Raw genomic sequence first — 16,534 nt, 5'->3', positions numbered from 1 at the left:
GTGGCCTCTGCTGCCCTGTGACACGCTTCCAGCCAGCGTCCGGTCTAAGGGGTGCTGGAGCTGACCCCACTCCACCAGCGTGCAGCCCGACACCCAGTAGGTGCTTTGTAAAAATTTCCACGACAGTGGTGCCTGGTGCAGCCTTTATAAGCAGGACCGTAGCTCGACCAGGGTGCGGGGCAAACCCATCGCGTGTGGAGATGCCCACCCAGGCCCCCTCCGCCCCCCGCCCACCACACTCCCAGGACACAGGCCCGCTTCTCAGATTTCTCGGTGTGGACATTTGGCCTGTGTCCGCCCCCGCGGGGCAGGGCCGGGTCCCTCTTGTTCCTGCCACAGCCCTGACGCTCGGCGTCTGCACGCGGTGGGCGCTCGGGCCCTGCAGGTGTCCCTCCTGGGGTGGGGCTCAGGAGCGAGGGCCGCGGAGGGCTGGCCAGGGCATGGGGGCCACTAGAGCTTGGCGTCCGGCTTGACCAGGTGGCCGCTGAAGGTGATGTAGAGGTCGCCGCGCTCCCCGTAGATGGCGTTGTCGCGGTCCCTCTGGAACATGCGCACCCAGACGGCGTCGCCCGCGGCCAGGGGCAGCAGCAGGCTCTGGGTCTGCATCACGCTGCGCTCGTTGGGCTGCGCGTACAGCACGGCCACCGCCTGCCGGTTGCACATGATGTGCAGGTAGGTTTCCTTGTAATTCCAGGTGTGCACGGTGAGGCTCAGGAAGTACACGCCGGGCACGGCACAGAGGAAGCGACCAGAGGCCAGGTCGAAGGTGCTGTCCAGGTTCACCAGCTCCGTGTCGAAGGGCACCGCCTGCAGGGCGTCGGCGCTGTGCAGCCCCTCTCGCCGGCCCACCGAGAAGGCCGCGTAGACGCGCTGGCATGGGGCGCCCGGTGGCCCCGCCTGCCCCTTCTGGCCCTTGCGTCCCTGGAGCCCCCTGGAGCCTGGCGGACCCTCCTTCCCGCTCCTGCCAGAGTGACCTCTGACCCCTGCCTCACCCTTCTCACCTGCGGGGGGCAAGGGGAAGCCACTGGTCAGGCTTGGGATTCAGGATCAGACTCTCTGGCCACATGGCCTTGCCAGCGACCTCACCTATCCCTGCCTCAGTGTCATCTGTCAGGTGGGTGCTGACCGCCCGCTCAGGGGACAGTGAGGTCTTGGCCATCTGGGGCCTGTGTGATTGTCCCCGGGGACGGCGGGGACGATGGGGGTCTGGCAGCTGCTAGAGGAGGGGTCTGAACGGGGCTTTGAAGGACTCGAGGGCTGGGAGATTGATGGCCGAGTCCAAGGTCAGTGCAGCCCCGTCCAGCCCGCAGGCTCGGCCCTCTTGGAGCTCAGCCTCCAGCAGGGGGACACCATGTGGGGGGGCCTCAGAGACCCTGCCCCCGGCCCACCTTCCCTGGGGTGCTGGGCCAGGGAGGGCAGCCTCGGGACGGGGCTGCGGGTGCAGGACAAAAGGGGCCTCGGGCCCCCATTGTTCACGACCCCTCCCCCAGGCCACCTTGCTTCCCATCGCGGGGAGTGGGGAGCAGGCACTTGGGTGCCCCGGCCCGGCCCCAGAGCCAGCCTGGGCCTTTGCCCTGCTCTCCTGCGCCCCCTTCCCCGTGCCCCTCAGGGCAGGTCCCTCTGGGGACAGGGGACGGGGGACGGGGCAGGGCCACCTCTCCAGGGACACCCACCTTTGAGGATGGCGATGTCGATGGTTGGGCGCACGCGGGGCAGCCGCCCCCACTCGTCCCCATCGATCGAGCGGACGTGCGGGCCGGGGGCCGCCGGGGGCCAGGCCGGGCGGCAGCAGTGCATGCAGGGCCGGCGGGGCAGCCCCAGGCCGGGCCAGGCACCCACGGGCAGCACCAGGAGGAGCAGGAGGGCAGGGGCCGCCATCACCTGGTCGGGGGACAGAACAGGAGCCCAAGGGTGGGAGAGGAAGACAGGGGTGGAGGAGGGGCCCCTGGGAAGGAGAGCCCTGCCCCGCCCCCCCCCCACGGCCAGCGCTGTGCCCCCTTCTCCAGGGAAGACAGCAGGCAGATCAGGAGCTGCCTGGGTGGGGCTGGGCAGTGGGACCCCAGACACTCACACTGCCACCCTGACAGATATCCCGAGTGGGTCCCCGCACACCCTCACTGGTGCCCGGATGTGGCCCCAGAACCCTCCCTGTTGCGGCACTTGAGGGACCACTGCCAATAGGAAGGGCGGGCACGGGGATCCTCTCACACCCGCCTCTCCCGAGCCCCAGCAACACCACAGCAGTCCCCACCCCCGGAGGGCTCCAGGCTCCTCAGGGGTGGCCCCTGCCTGGTGCCCGTCCCTCCCAGGCCTCAGTTCTGGGCTGCACCAGGCACCATCACTCCTTGCAGTCAGGGAATCTTGGTCCCCTAAGCCCCGTGCTGGGCACCCCGCAGCTGGCAGGTGCGGGGGTGCTGTGTGGAGCTGGGGGCTCCGAATCAGCCCTCTGAGGCCCCCACCCACCTGGCCCGGCCAGAGCCCTCCAGAAGGGGAAGCACCCTCCACCCCCAGGCTGGGCCCGGGCTCCTGCAGGAGGCACAGTCTCTGCGTCGCTGGGCAGAGGGTGGCACCTGCATCCTGACCTTCTGGGGGAGGGAGGGTGACTTGGCAGGTGACCCCATGTGGCCCCCGCCCATCCGGGGCCTCCTCCCTCCCCGCCTCTCCCCGGCAAGGGCCTGCCGGTCTCCTGGCCCATCCGCCACAGGTGCAACTCCACTCTGTCTCAGCACCGTTGTCGGTGAGCCCGGCACGGCCTGGGCTCAGGTTTCCTGGCCAGTGGGCCCTGCCTGCCTGGTCTCCCCGTGGCTGTGTCCAAGAGGCTCAGCCAGGGTCGGTGTCCTGCAAAGGCAGGCGTGGAGGGCAGGGTCCTCGCTCTTCCTTGTACCAGGGCCATAAAACCCAGGCTTCCTCTTCCAGGAAGCCCTCAGGGGCGACAACCCAGGGTGAGGTCCTCCGTCTTGCGTAGTAGCTCTGAGGCCCACTCCCTGTCTGAGCTCCCCTGGCAGGTGGGAGCCCTTCTCTCCACCATCTCACCCTCAGAACCTAGCAGACCCTCGCTGGCCCCCTTAGCCATGGGGGCCCCCACAAGACCCTTCTGAATTCCTCCGGTGGGGGAACTTGACAGGAGTGAGTGTCTCCTGGGGAGCCCACCCCGCGGGCAGGCTTGTCCCCTTGGAGGTCTGGGGTCCCAGGCGACCTGGCCACGTGGCCCTCTCAGGGTGCTAGGAAGACCCCTGCCCACCCCTACCCCACCCCTGCCCTGTTACCATGTCACGATCGGGTGCTGCCGCCTGCCTGGCCGTCTCCCGCGTCACTGCCCCAGCGGCCCGTGAAAGAGCCCTTTCATGCCCGCCCCAGGCGCCCGTGGCTTCCCAAAACCAATGGGCCATCCAAGACCAACAGGCCTCGGGCCAGCTTCAGAGCTCCTGGGCAGGAGGCTCACGCGGCCCTGCTGCCTGCCACCCAGCCCGCCCCCTGCCCGCCACCTGCCACGACGTCTGTGCAGCCCCACCATGGGGGCTCCAGGTCCCTCTGGCCAGCCCCTGGGCCACGGTGAGGCTCTGGAGGCCTGGGGGCCTGGGAGCTGGCTGCCATCCGTCATCGGGGGTGCAGGGCCTTAGCGGGGAGTCGGGGAGGCTGGAGCTGTGGCCGAGTGCAGCCTGGGTGAGGGAGGCGAGGAGGCTGGAGGTCAAAGTCAGAGGAGACAGACCCCCCCGCCCCCACCTGCACGGAGGCCACCTGGTGATGGCGACGCCTGCCCATCTCTGGCTGGGACGGGAGGTGAGGGCCATGCCTGGCAAGCAGAGCCCAGGAGAGCAGCATCTGGCCAGGCCCGTGGCATCTGCCCCCACTCCCGCTGCACGTCCCAGGGTCACGGTGCCCAGCGGGTCTGGAGGCCTGCTGTGACACCCTGTTGCTGTGACTCCCTGTTGGGGGTTCTTGGCATGACCCATCCTTCCAGTGGATAAGCGCTGTGTCCCTGCAGTGCCAACCCTGGCAGGAGTGACTCACAGGGCCCCCAGGCAGTGGCAGGTGGGGGCTGCACCCGCTGCGAGCGGAAGCTGAGCCCACAGCATGGCCCCAGCCTCATCCTTACTCTGGGCCCGAACAGCTGGATACTGGGCCGGGGGCAAGGCCTGGCACCTCAGCCTGAACCTGGGACCATGTGACTCCCTGCCCCACCAAGCCAGGCTGCCTGGCAGAGGGAGGCGCCAGGCGTGGCCTGGAGAATTGTGCCTGCCTTGCTGGAAGGCGAGCTGTGGGCGGCTGCGGCTGGCTCACTGTCTCGGCCCATCTGGGCACAGCCCTGGGTCTGGCTTGTCCCCCAGTCTCCCCAGGCTGGTCCTCCTCACGGCTGACCAGAGACGGGGCAGGGATGTGGGTGGAGGAGGAGACTGAGGGGCCCCGTCTGGGGGGGCGCTTCTCATGCCAGGTTGAAGGGGAGCCGAGCTGGTGAGGGCTATGGTTGGGAGACCCCGCCAGCTGCATCTGGTTCCCAGACACCCCCCACCCCAGGTGACAGCTCCCCCTCTAGCTGGGCTCGGCACCACCAGGCATCATCAGCAGCACTGCTGATATCTACATGCGGGTCTGGCTCTGAGTGGCCTAGACGGAGGCCTCCCTGTAGGGGCCACCCAGTCTGGGCCCAGGGGCAGTGGCTCCTCTCCGCCCCCCACCCCCGACCATCCCGCTGTCCCCGGGCCTCCCGGGACTCCCAGATAGGCCGGGATGAGCTCTGCTGCCCCTCCCTGCCTCTGAGCCTCAGGTGCCCCACCTGTAAAAGGGACACCATTGGGCTCGGGAGGATCCCTGTGGGGGAGGGAAGGCCACAGGCCTTGGCCACCCTGGTGTCACTTCCGCTGTGCCTCCCCGCTCCTGACTCCTGCATGGGGGGAGAGGCCACCTGTCCCCCTCCAGGCCCCCCCAGAGAGGCTAATCCTCTTGGGAGACACAACCATAGCCTCAGGAATTTGCCGTGGGGCCTGGAGCCACCTGCCCATCAGCTCCAGGCCCTGGTCACATCTCTACGAGGCGACAAAACTTCCAGCCTCCCAGGTGGCCATGAGACGAGGGCACACAGTGAGTGCCAGGCGGGTGCGGCCCCCAGGAACTGCGCCACCCTCCTAGCTATGGAGAAAATGGCCTTTGCACAGCACCCCCACTTAGCTTTCCATCAGTGGCCACCTGGGGGGGCTGGGACTAGGAGGCCCTCAGCGCTGATGGGGACACTGCGAGGCCTGGCCGCCTCAGCCTCAGCCATAATGGGGGTCTGAGTGGCTGGCGTGCATGCGGCTGAGTTATTATCTCCCGCTGATGAGCTGTGCTGGGGAGGGGACGGTGGCCCGGATTCTTCTGCGGGGGCACAGTGAGAGGGGATCGTGGCCACCATGAGCGTGCCTGGCCCACCTGGGGGCTGCAGATCTGCCCAGAGCTGTGGACATAGCATGTGGGTGGCATGGGACCAGGAGGGCATCCCACCCCCCCCCCCCGCCGACTCTGGCAAAGGAGGGGCTGGATGAGGAGCCTGGCCACAGAGGTGACCCAGGTGGCTGGGGGTGGAGGGCCCAACCAGCGCCGACCCTCTACCCCTCAGCTCAGGGACTGTCCCCCAGTGCCCATTCTGTGCCAGGCAGGGATGGCAGGCAGAGCTCCTACTGTTCCCCTGGGAGTTGCCACACAACAGGACGCCACAGGGAAGAGCTGGGCCAGCACCCTGTTCTCACACCTCTGCTCCAGGCTCGTGCCACCTCCCGCTGCCCTGATGAGGGATGTGCCAGCCGGCCTCGGTGACACCACCCATGGCACGTGAGCAAAAAGGAGCAGGGCTCCTGTTGACATCGTCGTGACCAGAGGCTGTGACACATGGTGATGGAAGGCGAAACTCGACACTCGAAAGCATCCAGCAGGTGGCCCAGGGGGGCAAAGAAACCGGGCCTGGACCAGGCCCCCCGTGGGCGGTGGCGAGCAAGGAGGTGGGGCCTCGGCATCCTTGGCTGACGGCCCCTCCCCAGAGCCGTGCTGCAGAGGCTCTGACCCCCGGGGCAAGGGGTCCACAGGCCGCCCCCGCCTGCCCAGGAACACACCCCAAGCGGAAGGAACGTGCTCTTTATTTGAGGGGGGCCGCCCGGTCACTGGTAGCCGGCCAGCTGGAGGACGGTGGGGTAGCAGGCGCGGTGGGTCATGCACTTCTGGCGGTTGATGAAAAGGCTGTTGGTCTTGACCGCGAGGTCTTTCTCTAGGTTCATGCGTGTGTCCTCCAGGTTGCGCAGGGACTGCTCGGCTTCCAGAAGCTTCTCCCTCAGCGTTGCCAGCGACACGTTGAGCTCCTCCACCTCGCTCACCAGCCTGTGGGGGCAGGCGTGGGGGCGGGGGTGGGTTGAGCCGAGGACAGACTAGACAGATAGGGAGGGCTGGGTAGGATGGGACCCATCAAGATTCGAGGGCTGGGAGCCAGGGTTCCTGTCGTGGCGCATTGGAAACGAATCCGACTAGGAACCAAGAGGTTGCGGGTTCGATCCCTGGCCTCGCTCGGTGGGTTAAGGACCCAGCGTTGCCGTGAGCTGTGGTGTAGGTGGCAGACGTGGCTCAGATCTGGCGTTGCTGTGGCTCTGGTGTAGGCTGGCAGCTGTAGCTCCGATTCGACCCCCAGCCTGGGAACCTCCATATGCCGTGGGCGCAGCCCTAGAAAAGACAAAAAAGAAATAAATAATAAAATAAAAAAACAAAGGCTGGGAACCTGGTGGGGGCGTCCTGGCTGAGATGCTTGGCCAAAGAAGGGCCCCTGAAGGCCCAAAGGGAAACTCAGCAGCTGTGCCTGGAGGGGCCGGGCAGGCCCTGTGAGACCCTCTGTTCCTTCGCGTCCTGGCATCTGGAGGTAGGTGGGCACCCCTGCAGCCAGGCGATGCCCCAGCTCCCTGAAGGGCTTGAGGGGCTGGGAAGGAGGGAGGCCCAAGGCAGGATGCTTCTGCTACAAGGGAGATGGGGACAAGCAGAGGGCATGGCCCCAACTACACCTCTAGCTGGGGACGAGTGTCCACTGTGATGAGTGGACTGTCCCCGGCAGGGCGGCCGATGGCCGTGGGCAGGGGAGCTCTGCCTCCCAGACCCCAGGCTCGTCCGTGGGGTGAGGGGGGCCGTGGTCCCTAGCACTCGGAACCAGTGTCCTCCAGTGGGCGTCCAGGTCCCGTTGTGCTGGGGCAGGGGCGCGGACGTGGGAACCCGGTGTGTGTGAGGTGTGCTTGTGTGGGGCTGGTGTCTTTCCTCTTCCTGTTTGCATGGCTGGGGGGGGGGGGTTCAGGGGGTGCAGAGGCTGAGGAAGACCCAGAGAGCGTGGACAGTGCCCGTATGGTGGATGGTCACCAGGCCCAGCCCAGAACAGCCCCGGCAGCGACAGGCACCTGAACTGGGCGGTGTCCCGGCACAGCTCCACGTTGGGCCGGTGCGAACGCTGGTACAGGCGGGTCTGGGCCACCTTCAGAGGCGCCTCCTTGTCCTTGACGGCCTGCTTGAGCACTGAGACATTGTGCTCCTGGTCTGTGATCTCTCGAAGCGTCTGCACACAGGATGGCCGGCATGGGTCTCCCTACCCTCCCCAAACCCTGGGCCACGTCGAGCCGCTGGCTCCAGCAGCGGCATGGAGGCAGGAAAGATGTGGACACCCCCCCCCCGCTCCCCCCCCCCCGACACCGCCAGGCACCCAGAGGCCTGGGGCGGGACAGCAAAGCTGACTGTGCAGTAGCTCTGAGAGCCCCCGGCCCTGTGGTCACCAGTCCCTTAAGCCTGGTAAGGAGCTGGACAGACAAAGGCAGGAAAGGTCACCCTGAGCGCCTAGGGTCAGAGCCCTGCCGGCCAGGCCCAGTCCCTCGGAGCCCCACCAGCAGCTGAGCCCACCACTCCTGCCACCTTCCCTCCTTCTCCATGCAGCCCCTCCTGGTCAGTCCCTCCGGTGGCAATGCCACCACCCCCGAACTTCACTTGGTTTCTCAATCAGCTTAAGGAGGGCCCAGGCAGGAGTAGGGGGTCTGCCTCAGGGGCCCCTCAGGATGGGCAGGGCCGAGGAGGGGCAGAGCCAGGCCACTCGTGACCAGGGCATAGCGGCCAGTGGGGCAGGGGTGGGCTACCCTGACATGGCCTGGTCTTTCTCTGTGGTTACAGGTGACCAGCCCTGCAGGGTGTCCTGGGCGTGGCCTGATAGTGGTCTGGGCGTGGTCTGGCTGCGTGGTGGGCGTGGCCTGGCTGCGTGTGGGCGGGGCCAGAGTGGGCTGCGCTCTGCCACGGAGGCCCCACCTTGCGCAGGTGATACTCCAGCTTGTGGCGCGCATCCTCCAGCTCCTCGCAGCGTCGTCCAAAGGCCAAGTTCACGGCGTCGCACTGCAGCCGCAGGTCCTCGGCCGTGTCCTGAAGGATGCATTCGATGAGCTCCCGCAGGTTGACGGAGGCCAGGCGTTCGCGCTCGGCGCCGTACAGGTTGTCCTGAGTGAACTTGGCCCAGGTCTCAGGTGTGGAGGCACTACGGGCAGGGGGTGGGCCGGCACCGCGATCAGCGGGGACACCTCCCAACGGCTCCAGTGCCCACCAGGCCCTCCCCGCGCCCGTCGCGTCCCATGTCGCCTATGCCCTAGCACAAACGACCCCTCCCAGTCCTAGCGCCCCCCCCCCCCACTCCACGGACCCGCACGCCCCTGCTGGCGCTACCCCTGCCCCCTGCAACCTCCTCTCCTCCCCGTGTCTCCCTTGCCTCTTGCGCCCTCGTGTGGTTCCTGCGCCTCAGTGCCGCCGTTACCCCGGGCCCTGCGCCCCCAGGGCCGCGCTGCGATGGGTGGTGGTCGAGTGCCCTCTGCCGGCCGCATGCGGAACTGCACCCCGCCCGCCTCAGGCCGCCCTCCACTCTGGGTCGCGTCTGCCTCCTCAAACCCCAGGCCCTGTGGTGAACCGTGGGTGCTGGGCACTTGGGCAGGGGTCCCGCTCGGCTGCCCATTCCCAGGAGCAGTGGGAACGGGAGCCCAGGCGACTGGGATCTCGCAGGAGGGGGCCGGGGGGGCGGCTGTTGGCACGGCGGGCCCCACCTCTCCTCGAACTTGGCAGAGTGCGGGTAGAACTGGACGTCGGTGCTCTGGTTGTGGTAGCGGCAGCAGGCCTCGTCGATGTTGTAGGCCTCCACCTTGTCAGACCAGCCCATCTCGCAGGTTTCCTTGTGCTCCCGGTTCAGCCTGGGGATGGCAGGCAGGGCCTGTGTCTGTGGGGGTGGGGAACCTGGCCTCCAGGCAAACCCCCCACCCCCGGAGCGACTGGGAAGCCCATCTGCCCAGAGCGGGCCCAGGGATGCTGGCATGGTCTCTGGACCCCCAGCCCCTCGGCCATGCAGGTATCTGCCATCCCATCTGCCCGGTGCCCCCACCCCCAGCCCTGCCCTCCTGGCTGGGCCTGGGCCGGAGCCCCCAGCTCTCTGCACCTCAGGGCCTGGTCGCCCCCATTTACTGCCGGTAGCTGGACTGAGAGGTAGGGGGCGCCCTGGAGGCCGCCCAGACCCACCGAATCTGGTTCACGGCCTGCATGATGGTCCTTTTCAGGAGCTCCTGAATGTTCCGGATCAGCTCTGCCTCCTGGAGGAGACGCGGATTCTTGTTGAGGATTTGAGCCGGCCGGGCTGCTGTGGCCCGTGGTCAGCCTCCTAGCCGCCCAGGAGGCGCTGAGATTTGGGGCGACACCCAGTGGAACTGGAGGATTGGCCAGCACCTGACCCCTGATGGTGGCCTCAGGTGAATGTCACCTTGCTGACCCCGAACTTTTGGAAATGAAGGATGACCCCACCTTTCTCACTGGATTTGTTCTGGGCTTTTGTGCATCTTGTTGCAGCCAGTACAGTGGCTCTTTCTTCTAGGGGCTTCTGGGAGCAGTGTGGGGGGGGCCATCCTGAGGTGGTCCCCATTTGCTGGGCGCTCAGCACCTCCTGGACTCTGGGGGCTGCCCTTCAGCCTGCCCAGGACCCTGAGGGCACCAGCCTGACTTTTGGCCCCTGGGCAACCTGGTAACAGCCCCTGAGGACCCGGCCACTGGGGACCAGGAGTCCTCCTGGGGTGGCCCTTGGGGCTTTGGGCTCAGGGAGGCCGTACATTACTGACCCTGAGGACACAAGGGCCCCTGTTTCTTCCCACCACCTTAACGGTTACTTTCTCTGAGTAGGAACTGCCTTCTCCCCTTAATTTGAATTTTCACCTCTGTTGGGTTCGAAGCCCTCATGTGACCAGGTCTGACCTGTCTCCCTGTCCTGGCCCAATTGTCGCCTGTGCACTGCTGGGTGATGGGGGGGGCTGCCTGAGGGCAGAGGGGTCGCTCCTGGAGTGTGGAGTGGAGTGGGGGGCAGAGGAAAAGCCTGGGGCCAGAGAGGTGCTGGGCTCCAGCCTGAGCTGGGGGTTTGCAGGGGGTACGCAGTGCCTGGCCTGGCCGACTGGCTCCCCTCATCTCACGAGTGCCCGCTGCTGGCAGCCAGTTCACAGGCCAGGCTTTTCCCTGCCAGTCTAAGGGGCCTGGCATGGGGAGCCCCCGACCCTTTGGGGGCTGCCCCAAGGACAGGTCCTGCCAGGTTCGGAGGGTCAAGGGCTCCTTGTGGGATGGACGTGGCCTCTACACTGTCCACACCTGCACGCTGGTCTGAGGCTTGGTTTCCAACACCCCAGTAGGGTTGGCGGGGGGGCATGCTGGGCTCCACTGCTGCGAACTCAGGGTCCTCAGGCTCAGTCTTAGTTTGCATAAGCCAGGGTGACCAAAGGGCCTGTCAGCAGGTGCTAGGACCCAGGGGTGACTGAAGGACTGTCCCGTGGGTGCAGGCACTCCCAGGACCCGGCAGAGAGGCTCTGCCCTTCCCCACACACGTCCCAAGCCAGGCAGCCGCTCCTGGGGCTCAGCTCAGGCCCTTTGTGGTTTGGGGCATGTGTGAAGGACCATCGGGGCATCATGGAACTGGCCAGGCCCTGCCCTGCCCCAGTGGCCCCCAACTGTCCCATCCTTGGGCAAACGTTCCAACATGCATCCAGGTGTGGATGCTGCCACGGCCTGGGCCCTGCCTCCGCCCCCAGTGTGAGCCGTAGTGGGGGCAGGGGCACAGCAGGAGCCCTGGACCCCCGACCAAGGTGAGGGGACATAGGCCAAGGTCTAGCCCCAGCCCAGGCCCACTCCAGGCCCAGTCCAGCCCCAGCCCAGGCCACAGTGCCACTAGCCTGGCTGGGCCCGCCTTGGAGGGAGCCTGGTTTTGCCCAGCACCCACTGTAAGGCCGGGCTGTGAGAAGGACAGGCCCGGTTTCTGGGGCCAGGGAGGGCACCTCCCTTCTGGACAGCATGAGCCCTGCCCCTGCCCCTGCCCCCTGCCCGGCTGTCCCAGACCTACACGCAGAGCCAGCTTCTGCCCTCTGCCTGCGTGTGTGCTGAGGGCTCAGGCTCCCTGTGCTGTGTGCAGCCACGTGGTACATGGGCACCAAGGCCTCTGCCAGCTGTGTTGTGGGGCACACGCCTTCCCACACTCCCTGGCGAGAGGTGGGGCGGCTGGGCTGGCCGTCCCCGGGACCCAGAGGGACCGAACCTTCAGCAGCTCCATCTCCACCCAGTCGCGCACGAGGTCGGGGTGCTGGCGGCGCTCCTGGCACTGCAGGTTGTCTGTGGCGATGGAGAAGGGCAGGGCTGTGGCGTCCAGGGCACGCTCCAGCCGCTGCTTCTGGGCCAGCAGCAGGTCGGTCTCTGCGACCAGCTCTTCCACGTGGCGCTGTAGCTCTGACTTCCAGCAGTGTGTGTCCTGCAGGTGCTCACCCACCTTCTTCATGGAGTCCTTCTGTGTGCGCTGTGCCAGCGCCTCCGTCTCAGCCACCAGCTGCTGGCTCTCGTGGCGCTGCTGCTCTGACTGGTCACGGTCGGCGAAGGCCTGATGGTAGCGGGCGTAGCAGTTCTGGAACCACTCGTCTGCCAGGTACTTAGCTGTGCGGAAGCCAGCAGTGGCCAGGCCAGAGGATGTGTGGGCGCCCGTGTTTTGGGCCACATCGTACAGCTTGCGGGGTAGCTGGCACGCCAGCACTGTCTGCGGGGCGGGCTGCTTGGTCGTGAGTATGTCCGTCTGTGCCATGGTGCCGCCCAGGCACAGGTAGGAGGGGGAGAGAGAGGAAGGCTGCTTAGCACAGTCAGCAGGGCAGCTCCGGCCACTCTGTCCCCAAGCAGGACGTGGCTCCCGGTCTCCTGGAGACAGGTACACATCAAGCTCTCCTGTTGCTAGGTGATGGGGACAGCAACCCCCCCCCACCGCAAGGCCCTCTTAAAGGACCAGGCAGGCCCCAGCCCTACCTGTCCTGGCCACATCTGTCACATGCCTGGCATACTTGGAGGCCAGCCCTGTCTCCTGCGTCTTAGCTGTCCCAGTGGGGCTTGCCCCCTGGGCACGCAGGAGTCTCTGATGGGGAGTTGGATTCACCTTCCAGTGGATGTGCCTGGAATCAGATGCCCAAATCTTCCCCACATGTAGGAGGCAGGTCTTGTCCTGGAGACAGTGTCTCCAAGGCCACCCAGGGCCTGGGAGTTGGGGTGGTGAGACACATCTCCAAGTACCCTGGGCCTGGGCCGGGAGCCTGAGCCCCTGGGCAGTGCCCAACATGACCAGCAGAGGGCACCATTGGCCACAAAATGCTGTGCCGCACATAGGCGCCAGGGTGCCAGTGGTTCTCTTGCCACAGCCCAGCCTACCATCTGGCCCAGATGACCTCCCCCGCCCCCCGCCCTGGCTCCTCCTGTGGGACACCCCCAGTCTTCACAGCGGGACATCCACATAGTGCCCCCAGCAGAGTCCATGGCCCCTGCCCCTGGGCCTCTCCCACCATGGCTCTGTCCCCTACTTGTGCTGCAGGAGCCCCTGGACCGCCTCAGACCCACCAGCCTGGGCTCGGCCTGGGCCTGGGCCCCCTGCCCTCCTCCCACAGGCGTCACCCTCAGCCAGCACCCCTCACTTGGCTGACGGCATCCATACCAGCCGGCACACAGTAGGTGCTTTATAAATGTAAGTTTTGGGGACAGCAGCCCGAGACCTCCCTAACCCAGAGCCTGTCCTTGGGGCTGACAGCCTGAACGACCTTGAGCCTCTCTGTGCTCGGTTTCCAGGTGGCAGGGGACACACAGAGCCTGCCGGGGTGGGGGCACAGGAGGGGCCACCGCCTAGCTTTTATTAGAACCTGCCCCTCACACACCGTCCTTTCCCTGTGGCCACAGCAGGGCGGAGCTGCCTGGGGTCTGACCCGGGGAAGCAGCCAGAACACGTGGGACCAGGACTGCACTCCCTGGCAGGGCGTGACCCTGGGGCATGGCGGGTGGGCCAGCAGGTGGCGCTCTTGCGTGAGAGTGGAAGTCTGACTCGCCTGAGACAGGCCACGGTCTTCGGGGTGGGCGCTCTGGCCAAACCGGCCCTGGCCCCGGCCAGTGGCAGACCCCTCGGCCTCCTGCCTTTTGTCCAGAGGGGAGTGGTGCTCGTGGGCTGAAGGCTCCCGGGACTCCCGGGTTGGATCTGGCCCTGAATTTTACCATGAGGCTGGACGGGAGGCCCCTGGGGCCTCAGTGTCCCTATTTGGGGAGTGGTGTTACCGGCCACTGCGTGGAGCTGCTGTGGGCAGGGCTCGAGTGGAGGCCGGTGAATGGTCGGCCCAGTGCCCGGTCCTGGAGGGCCAGCTCCTCCTCGGCCCCTCCCTGCCCCATGCAGCACCCCAACCCCCCCTTGTGGGGTCTCTGGCTTGAATCCCCAACCAGGCCCACTGCAGGGGACCCGGGGAGCGAGGCTTGTGAGGGCAGTGGGTGCAGCCGTGCACAGGGGCGGGTGTGTGGCTTTATGAAATGTATTTTCCAAGTGGTATTTGCATCGGGAAAAATGAGTTTTGGGAGCTGCCAGGGCTGCCCAGCACCCTTCTCCCTACAGCACTAAGCCAGCAAGGTGGAGGCCCCAGCGCTCCTCCCAGGCTCCGCGTGCGCACCCTTGGAGGGACCCTCCCTTCCCCCAGGGTAGCCCTGGGGGTACACCCCCCACCCCAGCGCCTCCTTTTGGGGCCAGGCCTCTCGTGAACCCTTCCCAGGACTGCGCCCTGCAGCCTTGATGCTTTAGGGTAAACTGAGACGGGGGGAGAGGATGGCAGGGTAACAACGGCAAGGGTGCTGCACGGTGCCCAGGGGCCTCTTTTAGGGGAGCCACTCTGGACACAGCCACAGGCGGGCAGCACACAGGGAGGCAGGGGCAGAAGACACACCCACGCTGGCTCAGGGCGGACCCGGGACCCGGCAGGGGAGCAGCTCAGAGGACATGCTTCAGGCGTTTGGGAGGAGCCCCCTTGCAGGGAGGGACAAGCACAGGGTCCCCACGGAGGGCACAACCCCTCTGTGCCCCAGGGCTGGACCTTCTGACCCCAGTGTCCCCTTTTCTGGACTCAGAGTCTAATGGGTCGGCTGGGCGCCTAGCAGCTGGGGGCCATGGAGGGCTCTGCCTCGACTGAACCCCCAGGGACGGGACCCAAACCCGGGGAAGGCAGGGCCAAGGTCGCCCCTGCCACAGCTGGCGCTTCTGGCGGGGCATGGGGAACGAGGTACAGCTCCATCAGGAGTGTCCCTGTGACAAGGACGATTAAGAGGACAAGCTTCCCGCGGGTGTCCTGCCGCACCTGGCTCAGGCCATCCCGGGGGCCAACCTCGGCTCTGCAGGAAGATGCCCAGGACACTGGACAGCCCCTCCCCCATCTGCTTATGAAGGGCCTGACCCCAGCCTGACCCACAGGGCTCAGGGACCTGGCTCCACCCGCACGCAGGGCTTATAGAGAGTGGGGTTACTCTGGAATGGCTGTGACCCATGCCATGTCAGTGTACCCGGGTCAGTGGACCGTGGGTCCCCTGTGGGCCCAATAATGGGTGAGCCTTGTGAGAGGGGCCCTCCTGTGTGCCCGGCCGGGCCGGCCTCTGATCCAAGGCCCCTGCTTGCTCTGTCCCCAGCCCAGAAGTGGCCAGAGCAGGAGACGGGAGCCTGTCACTTCTGCTTAGCTTCCCAGCCTGCAGCACACCCCAAGAGGCCAGGTAGCTGTGACAGGCCCAAGGTCACTCAGATGCCAGGGCAGAGACTCAGCCATTTGGCCTCCTTGGACCCCCGCTGCACCCTCACCACCCTCCCACCTGGAATTCCACCTCGCCCATCTGTCCCGGGGCCAGAGAAACATTTTCATAACGGGAAGGTTTGACATGGCTCAGACAGCCCTGAACCTTGGCCACGGCCACAGCAGATGCCAGGAAGCCAGGGGGCAGGAGAGGAGGCTGAGGGCAGGGAGGGCTCAGGAGGGCTTCCTGGAGGAAGTCTCCTCTGCCACCCTAGTCCACATGGGGGCGGGCACCTCCAAGACTGAGGGGCATGACGGTGGTCTGACCGGCAAGGTCTTGCCCAGGGAGGGATGTGGCCCGGCAGAGGCTCTGGCGCTGCAGGATCGGACGAGGTGGCGCTGGACGTGAGTGTGGGCAGGCAGGCTGTGCGGGAGCCTGCAGCCAGAGGCCTGGCCCCCACCTGAGGCGGGCGCTGTGCCATGTCCCTGAGCCAGGCTGCCGGGCAGCTGGAGGGAGGCTGGCAGGCTGAGCACTCAATCCCAACTCCCCGGCCTGGCTCGGCAAGGGGCTGGGCACTGAGGACCGCGGGCGCCGCCTTGGCCACACCTCACCAGGGAGGGCAGCACACGTAGGACCCAGCTCATCCTCCGGGAGGCGTGTCTGCATGTGGCATCTGCGCCCACCCCCCACTTCCCCGCCCCCCGCAGCGGCAGGCACCCGGCCCAGTCACTGGGGAGGCTGCACGGCTGGGAGCCATCATGCGGCTGGGCCTTGGTTTCCCCGACTGTGTATTGAGGGAGCATCAGTCTGTCTCTCTGGTGTTTGAGGGTGGGAGGAGGTGGCTCGGTGGGCCTCTCCTCTGAGTGGCCTGACCCCCAGCCTTGTCCCCACGCTCTGTCCTCAACACACATCCTTCCCGGCAGGGTCTGTGGCTGGGTGTGGAGAGGAGGCTGGGAGGGCCAGCAGCAGGTGATCCTGGGTGCCCACCCACGAGGGGCTGATGGTTGTCTGAGTGGCAGGGGGCTGGGATCCAGACACAAGGTGTTCCTGGGCCAGGGATCAGATCTGAGCTGCTGCTGTAGCAACACTGGATCTTTTAACCCACTGTGCCAGGCCGAGGATCGAACCCTGTCCTAGCGCTACAGAGACGCCACGGATCCCACTGCACCACAGAGGGAACTCCTGCCCCGCCCTGTGGAACTACTGCACATATGTCCAAGCTAAACAGGGTTTTTTTTTTCTTTTTTGGTCTTTTTGTCTTTTCAAGGCCTCACCTGCAGCATATGCAGGTTCCCAGGCTAGAGATCTCATTGGAGCTATAACCACTGCCCTTCGTCACAGCTCACGGCATCGCTGGAACCTTAAACCACTGAGCGAGGCCAGGGATCGAACCCACAACCTCATGGTTCCTGGTCGGATTCGTTTCCACTGCGCCACACAG

The 16,534-nt window shown here is 66.3% G+C and overlaps 2 protein-coding genes across 3 annotated transcripts; both read right to left on the bottom strand.

Moving 5' to 3' along the window:
* Positions 1 to 450: 450 nt before the first annotated feature.
* On the bottom strand, positions 451 to 1,878 carry C1QTNF8 (C1q and TNF related 8). The gene is made up of 2 exons (XM_021088417.1): positions 1,674 to 1,878; positions 451 to 1,001 (listed from the first exon to the last, which is right to left on the bottom strand). The coding sequence occupies exons 1-2, from the start codon at positions 1,876 to 1,878 to the stop codon at positions 451 to 453; spliced, it is 756 nt and encodes a 251-aa protein (XP_020944076.1).
* Positions 1,879 to 6,089: 4,211 nt separating this feature from the next.
* Positions 6,090 to 12,241, bottom strand: TEKT4 (tektin 4). 2 transcript variants are annotated; one of them, XM_021086872.2, is made up of 6 exons: positions 11,576 to 12,241; positions 9,532 to 9,602; positions 9,066 to 9,209; positions 8,287 to 8,509; positions 7,398 to 7,552; positions 6,090 to 6,345 (listed from the first exon to the last, which is right to left on the bottom strand). In XM_021086872.2, exons 1-6 carry the CDS (start codon positions 12,107 to 12,109, stop codon positions 6,129 to 6,131), a joined length of 1,344 nt encoding a protein of 447 aa, XP_020942531.1. In that variant the 5' UTR covers positions 12,110 to 12,241; the 3' UTR covers positions 6,090 to 6,128. The 2 variants fall into 2 exon arrangements, with proteins under 2 accessions (XP_020942531.1, XP_084874203.1); XM_085018077.1 differs by lacking the exon at positions 9,532 to 9,602 and having other exon boundaries at positions 11,576 to 11,698.
* Between the last annotated feature and the right edge of the window lie 4,293 nt (positions 12,242 to 16,534).

The sequence above is a fragment of the Sus scrofa genome, chromosome 3, assembly GCF_054392235.1.
Source record: "Sus scrofa isolate SSC_HxYL_T2T_F1_AM1 chromosome 3, Sscrofa_HxYL_maternal_Yorkshire_Landrace_v2.0, whole genome shotgun sequence".
In the NCBI taxonomy this organism is placed as follows: Eukaryota; Metazoa; Chordata; class Mammalia; order Artiodactyla; family Suidae; genus Sus; species Sus scrofa.
Note: the sequence above shows the minus strand (reverse complement) of the source record. Positions and strands in the feature narration are given on the sequence as shown.